The 7,503-nt window shown below is 41.9% G+C and overlaps 2 protein-coding genes across 3 annotated transcripts in view; one reads left to right on the forward strand and one right to left on the reverse strand.

Moving 5' to 3' along the window:
* LOC106807615 (DNA-directed RNA polymerase II subunit RPB9-like) overlaps window positions 1-1,521 on the reverse strand; it is a 10,101-nt gene extending 8,580 nt beyond the window's left edge. For both annotated transcript variants that reach the window (XM_014810010.1, XM_014810009.1), the window contains exon 1: window positions 1,307-1,521. In XM_014810010.1, coding sequence (XP_014665496.1) covers window positions 1,307-1,371 — 65 coding nt within the window. In that variant the 5' untranslated portion in view covers window positions 1,372-1,521. The remainder of the gene's footprint in view (window positions 1-1,306) is intronic.
* A 1,355-nt stretch (window positions 1,522-2,876) lies between these two features.
* On the forward strand, window positions 2,877-6,480 carry LOC106807601. The gene is made up of 6 exons (XM_014809996.1): window positions 2,877-2,956; window positions 3,148-3,254; window positions 3,474-3,607; window positions 4,228-4,357; window positions 4,689-4,846; window positions 5,051-6,480. The coding sequence occupies exons 1-6, from the start codon at window positions 2,877-2,879 to the stop codon at window positions 5,330-5,332; spliced, it is 891 nt and encodes a 296-aa protein (XP_014665482.1). The 3' UTR covers window positions 5,333-6,480.
* The last annotated feature ends 1,023 nt before the right edge of the window (window positions 6,481-7,503 follow it).

Raw genomic sequence — 7,503 nt, forward strand, 5'->3', positions numbered from 1 at the left:
ATAATTATCATTGCAGAAGATTGTACTTGCCTTGTGTTTAGGCCTACGCACTGTGAAAGTCAGCGTCCATTGCCGATTTTAGTCGCACCGAACATGCGGACATGGCGCTGTCTGGTTGTTTTCATATTCAATTCATCTCCAGAAAAACGGCATACACTCGATAAGTAATAAAATCGAATTCGCACCAGTCATTTACTGTTTGTCTTTGAACCAGCTGCCGAAAGTTCATCCACAAACCGCCACAATCAAAAATTCCAAAAACCTGTCTCAACCATCAACGCCATTTACACGCACACTACCGATTAGATTAGGGGTCGGATTTCAGAATTACTGCTCTGCAAAACGTCAACACGGCGCCCTTTCGCCGATACACTTCTATTCCACACTTTCAAACACCATTTGTCAACTCACCAGGTCTGTTAATGTCATATATCGGTCAATCATATACCGAAATACATACACTTTCTTATGGGTGCAGCCATTTTTGAGATTTACTGATTTTTAAGATCAACCAATGAGCGTTACCTCCGCAGTTTGTGCGGTATGCGAATTATGACGTCAGAAATATGGCTGCACCCATAAGAAAGTGTATGTATTTCGGTATATGATTGACCGATATATGACATTAACAGACCTGGTGAGTTGACAAATGGTGTTTGAAAGTGTGGAATAGAAGTGTATCGGCGAAAGGGCGCCGTGTTGACGTTTTGCTAAGCCGTAATTCTGAAATCCGACCCCTAATCTAATCGGTAGTGTGCGTGTAAATGGCGTTGATGGTTGAGACAGGTTTTTGGAATTTTTCATTGTGGCCGTTTGTGGATGAACTTTCGGCAGCTGGTTCAAAGACAAACAGTAAATGACTGGTGCGAATTCGATTTGGAGATAAAGTTTATCATGTTATGTGTTGAATGCGCCCAAGAATAAAGGGATTAACGAAGTTTTTGTGGTTGCACTGGGTCGTTTGAAAAGTGTGGTATAGCCCGACCTCGGACTTTCATGCCACCCTTCCCATAATATATACAACATAGAATATAGCCAGTCCACCTTGGGTGTTTGCCAATCTACTCCGGGTTTATTTGAAAGCTTGCATGTTATTAGAGTGCAGCCAAATCAGGTAGAAACAGAATATTTATGATACGGAGTACGATAGGAGTACGCTAGTAGCTACATGCCCCTGTGGGTCTAACTATGACTTAGCCCGACCAGGCTGTGCGACGGATTGTCTTGACTATAGGGGTATTCTAACCCTAGCAATACCGTTTCTTGGAGCTAACTATGACTGAGCGTAAACAGTCACAAGACCTACCATTCTTGACAAAACCTTATTCCTACAAAACTCGGTCCGTCTCCTTTCTGATCAGTGTAGCTCATCTTGAGAAGTTACAGGTAAGAAGATCGAGTACTTGTTCGTTTTACACACAATGTAAGATACCCGTGGCTGTTTATATAACCGCGATATGTATCGAAATAACCACAACAAAAATCTCAACAGGGTGCTTACGAAAGTAATCACACGATACCTCTGCCATCTAGCGGTGAATATATGTATGATATCGTCGTGCCCACTGAGCTCTAATTTAAATTTAAATAATAAACTAATAGCTCTATTATTAGAGCTCAGTGGTCGTGCCGTAAGTAATGAGTGAACACTTATCACAATTATTATCATTATTATTATTACTAGTATTAAAAATTTATACTTGCTTCGTCTTACATCCTGTCCTACTTTACATACATACTTCCTGTCAAAATACTATACAATACAATGTCAAGTAATACAATACAATACAATACAATACAATACAATACAATACAATACAATGACAATAAACAGAACATACAAATATCCAAGTACATGATACAATAACCAAATACAATCAATAAAACATAAAAATACAATTACAATACAAATACCAGAGTACAATACAATACGAATAAATACATAAATACAAACCAATACAATACAATACAATACAATAAACAAACAATACAAGTACAATACCAATACAAACAATACATATACAATACAAACAACAGCAAGACCACATACAATACAAACAATGATTATTAACATATATTTATAGATATGTATATATAGAAGTCATATATATATATTAAATATAGATATTATATTCATCATCCATTGCCCCCAAAAGGATCCGGTCCAGACAGACATTTTCAAATCAAATCACTTATTATTCTTAGTATTTATGTGTGTGTGGATTAGTCCGAGCCGACGCGGACCCCAGTAATGGGTCTGTTAAACCCGCACCCTCAGATTAGCAAAGCGGAGTTATAACGTCTGCGTGCGGACAATGTGTGGATGTGTTTGTGCGTAGACGCGTGATATATAAGTATAATGCATCAGTGATAATATACAAACTTACTAACTACGTGTATGCCTATTACCGTTATCTACTTACAACGTTACGACTCATACATTAAATTTAATCTAATGATTTTTGAGTTTTATTACCACATTATACTTCACCACATTATCGTAATAAATAAACGGTTACCCCGCTAGCATGTTACTCCTACCACGCACTTTTTTTCTCGCAAGTCATGTATGTATAGGACTCAATACATATGTCAGGGTTCAGTACATGTATTTATATTTGAATGGCATGCAATAAAAATTTAATACTAATAATAATAATATTAATAATAAGCCGTATTACATGAATATTTCCTAACAAGACGTGGATATACGCCACTCGACCGTTAGACGATCGTTAATCTGCAGCCGTCGCATATTGACACGTCTATTGGCTTACCTGCGCACGTGACATCATATATATTACACATCGCGATGTTTACCTATGCCCCTCACCTTTCATACCTGATAGGATTTTTGCGAAAGATCGAAAAGCAAAATGGTGGCGCTGATTGAATCTCGAATGAAATTGACGAGCGTTTGCAATGTATTCGTCGCCTTATCTGTGTTGTTAAACATGTAAGTATATATATTTTTATCGAAGAACAGTTACTAACAGAGGTTAGTGGGTCGAGGGCACAGGGTAACGTGTGAGAGCTCTTGCAAAGTAAGAATATCTCTAGTGAAAGATATCGAAAGTTTACATATAAAACCCTCCGTCTTGAATGAGATCCTATATTTATCGCCCACATGAAATTACCATTTTACAGACATGCGGTCACCGCCGACCCTGTGCAATGCTTTAACGGGACGTGGAACTCTGATTTAGACACCCCCGAACTTGAGCGGTGTATTATTCCTGATGGAAATAATGAAGGTGAGTGGCCGTGCCATAGCGTGGCACACACAAACACAGGCATGCGCCTGCAAAACCACAAGCACACACGCACGCTCGCTCGCTCGCTCGCACGCACGCGCGCACGCACGCACGCACGCACGCACGCACGCTCAATCGCACGCACGCACGCACGTTCGCTCGCACGCACGCACGCACATAGGCACTCACACCAAACATAATATGCGATTACGATTACAGACACGGGTAACTACTGCCTCATCTACAAGTTTAATCGGACAAACGAGGACAACTCAATGACGACTGTCACGGAATTTCGGTGTGACTCTGACAAGGAAGCCTGTGGAACGTACGGCAGTGGTTTACATGAAAGCGTGCGTAGTTTATGTGTTATCACTATACGATATTGTTCTTGCAATATATACAATCTGATAATTAAATTATGTTAAATTATGCTTTGTTTAAGCACGACTTGTTACGTATCATATTATTGACACACACGCACACACACACACACACACACACACACACACACACACACACACACACACACACACACACACACACACACACATTGGGTTAATTGTATATATTAATAAAACTGGATTTAAGCACGACTTGTTACGTATCATATTATTGACACACACACACACACACACACACACACACACACACACACACACACACACACACACACACACACACACGCACACGCGCACATTGGGTTAATTGTATATATTAATAAAACTGGATCTACAAAACAATACCGCGTATTTGATAGTCTCAGTCACTACTAAACACATCAAGGTTAAATAACATGAAAGATTAGCATTTGTCTAGTGTAAATGCAATGCAAACAATTTATCACGATTTCAACGAAACGTATTTCAACAAAAATCTTTTATCCGCCGTTAATATTTATAAATAATGTAGATTAACTCCTTGGTACTCTAAATCGGGTAGGTTTGCTTAATCCATACTTTCTCTGCTACAGGCGACATACTCCGGTTACACTGGGTTATCTCTGTCCTGTTGTGACGAAGACATGTGCAACATACCGTACGAGATGATTGACTTCGGCTATCCGACTGCAATAGAAAGCTGCTACGTGGGAACTACATCAGGTACCTCATCTGTCCTACCCCCAAACTATCACGCCGAACATAACCAAGGAAGAGGTTTCATGAAATCCTTTCATGTCAGGCTCATTTACGAGATAGGATGAGCTGCAGATATGTTCAGACTGACCTGTATGTAAATCAAGGTTCATCCGTGCATAGATTGAAAGTGAGCCGTGTATATATGCCGTGCATAGATGCAGTATTTAGATCCAGATTCGTCTGAATTATAGCAAAATGAACCAGATTTGTTCGTGAATGTTGTGCTGGAAGAATTCATGGAATCACATTGGCAGAAGCTTGTTTTATCCTTTCTACGGGGGGTTATATCTGACAGGGTTTGGTCATAAGTACGCAGACGAAAGTGAATGCGATGGAGTGATCTCTCACTGTTCATCCTTACACCATATCGGAAACGAAACAACGGAGTATTTCTGCGACACGACTCGACTCTGCGAGCTTCACGGCATGTTTTTTGAGAACAAGTGCAAGAAGGTACGCTAGAAACCTGATTACGTTGACGTCGGAGCTTGTCTACTGCCACAGCTAAATCATCCATATGTATACTGACACAACCAACTCATCTACGAGATCTGTGCTGTCATCATTTATCAGCCAAAATTTGAATTGAACTTCAGTGATTATCTTCTCTCAGACGCTATATATATATATATATATACACAAAATGCATTATTGCAGATCAGTTTGACGGAGGACGAGGACGCGGAACTCTGCTGCTGCGCCGATGAGAAGTGCAACGTTCCTAAAGGCTTGGCGAGCAATCATCAGACGCCGATATACAAGATCAGCTTCCTCGCCTTTGTCGTGATGGGTCTCATATCTGTCGCCGTCATCCTGGTGCTCGCTGCACACGCGGCGAAAAGAAGGCGACAGCAGGAGGAGCGCGAGAGCAAGTATCGACACATCGGTAAGATGTACTCTTCGTACGTCTCGGAGGAGCCTGACGAACTCGTCACCTGACGATGACGGGTGCCATCTTGCTTGTTAGCAGCGATACAGAATTAGAACCCGAGCTAGCTGCGCGTGAGTGTGTGATGAGTGATCTGTTTGTGATTGTCTAACGAGACACTGTGTAGATCTCGTGTTGAGTTTTATAGCCTAGAATAAATGTTCGAGCTTTGTGAATAAAACATGATACAACTAATAATAATATAATCATTACACGATAACCGTTTGCACACGAAATTACATACAAAATCGATGAGATTTTCACGATTACAGCCTATGGTATAACAATAACAGGCGGAGCTCTGATTATAATAATACAATAAGCAAGTATCCTTGCAAACATCCGGACACCGTGTCATCGTTTAAGCGTTTGAATAATTACACATCGTGAGTTTATGCTCACTTGGAATCGCTAGTTTACTGCGGGTCATCTCACTCCAAGTCGTGTATTATGCCTTGAGTCATGTGCGCCAATCGATGCCTTAGATCTGGTTTAATGTGTATCACTTGACCAGGATCACAAATGTTGAAAAGTAATTGCAAAATGGAACTGTGCGGTCACAGCTATACGTGTGACTGTTCTTGTGATTTATGAACTGAGGGAGAATAAGGTGGGCGTGAAGTAGTCGCAGCACGTCACTTAGTTTTAGGATATTTATTGCTCGTGATAAGACAAGTATTGCGCTCTATGCTCACTTGTTTTATGTGCCCGCACCCAGGTATGCGGCGATGGGGACGGTTGCAAATATGCCTGTGGGAACATATAGCCTATTGACTTGTACGCAAACACGAGCCATACTTATTGCCAACTGTAGGTTCGAACCAGTGGGGAAACATGCGCCACGATATGGTTTAGCTGATGCGTTGCATAGGCCTGTTGTAGATGGCGTGGTTGTATTAATTAATTAAAGCATTGAATTTCTAGCCTTTACATGTTAAAAGCGAATTAGCATACAAATAAGTTGTGTACATAGAAAGTTATTCGTTAATTTGATATTGTTGCAAATAATATAATGTTTATAGTTCTCTATGCACTGTTAGCAGCGTTCAAAAATCCGAATAAGCCTAATATACTGATTTACGATATGGGAAGCATATGATATTGCAAAGATATCTTCGGTTCTAAATGTGCGTGCTTACGTTCGCGTGTGCGTGTGTGTGTGAGTGTGTGTTATTTGTGCATGCGTGTACGTGTGTGTGCACGCACGCGTGTGCGTGTGTGTGTGAGTGTGTGTTATTTGTGCATGCGTGTAGGTGTGTGTGCACGCACGCGTGTGCGTGTGTGTGTGAGTGTGTGTTATTTGTGCATGCGTGTACGTGTGTGTGCACGCACGCGTGAGCGTGTGGGTGTGAGTGTGTGTTATTTGTGCATGCGTGTACGTGCGCAGTGTACGCGCGAGAGCGGGTGTGCGTCTGGTATGTCCACTAGGTGGCGACACAATACATGCAGATTACGCCCATACATAACACTGCATCTTGCCACCGCGCTCTCTCTCTCTCTCGCTCTCTCTCTCTCTCTCTCGCTCTCTCTCGTGGTCGTGCGTCGCGTGTATGTGCGTGCGTACCGCGTGCGTGCGTGGCGTGCGTGCGTACGTGCGTCGCGGTGCTCGTGTGTTTTTCGTGCAGTCTTGTATGTGTCTCTGTGCATGTGCTGGATGTTCTTTTCGTCTGTATGCATGCGCGCGGCACGTCGGTGGCGCGTATGTGTCTACACGTGCCGGGCGTTACCTGCTGCAATTAAATAATGATTGTGTGGGAAAACACTGTCGAAAATTTAAGTACTTGTATTCACAGAAGAACAGTCTACCTTTTAGGTTACTTAAGGTTTCGCTTCTATCGGGCTTTGCAGGTCATGATTCCGCCGCCTTGAACAGACTAGAGAGTTAGCGCGATTTTGAGAAAGTTGTCGTGGACGTTGTTTAAGTGAGTGCCCACAGTAGCGCAGCCATGGTTTCGTAAGGCCTCGAAACCCTAATGTGTGAAGTACCCTACTACAGCATGGGAGACGCAACCATGCACTGACTTCTGCGCGCATACATTGACATACTTGGAGAAACATGTTTCAGGAAGGTGGGTGGAATTTCGTTACCGGTCGAATTACATGGCGCGCGTGTTTTGATTTTCACCAGTAGAAGTAAAATGCAGAGAGTCTCGTTGAGAGATTGCCCAACTAATCATCATCA

This window comes from Priapulus caudatus, unplaced genomic scaffold (assembly GCF_000485595.1).
Source record: "Priapulus caudatus unplaced genomic scaffold, Priapulus_caudatus-5.0.1 Scaffold225, whole genome shotgun sequence".
NCBI classification, from domain to species: Eukaryota; Metazoa; Priapulida; class Priapulimorpha; order Priapulimorphida; family Priapulidae; genus Priapulus; species Priapulus caudatus.

What these genes read in the sequence shown, in the direction of transcription:
- LOC106807601 (XM_014809996.1), top strand. Translation starts at nt 2,877, where the DNA reads ATGGTGGCGCTGATTGAATCTCGAATGAAATTGACGAGCGTTTGCAAT. An exon ending in GCAGTGGTTTACATGAAAGC is followed by an intron (nt 3,608 to 4,227) that starts GTGCGTAGTTTA and finishes TCTCTGCTACAG; the next exon opens with GCGACATACTCCGGTTACAC. An exon ending in TTGAGAACAAGTGCAAGAAG is followed by an intron (nt 4,847 to 5,050) that starts GTACGCTAGAAA and finishes GCATTATTGCAG; the next exon opens with ATCAGTTTGACGGAGGACGA.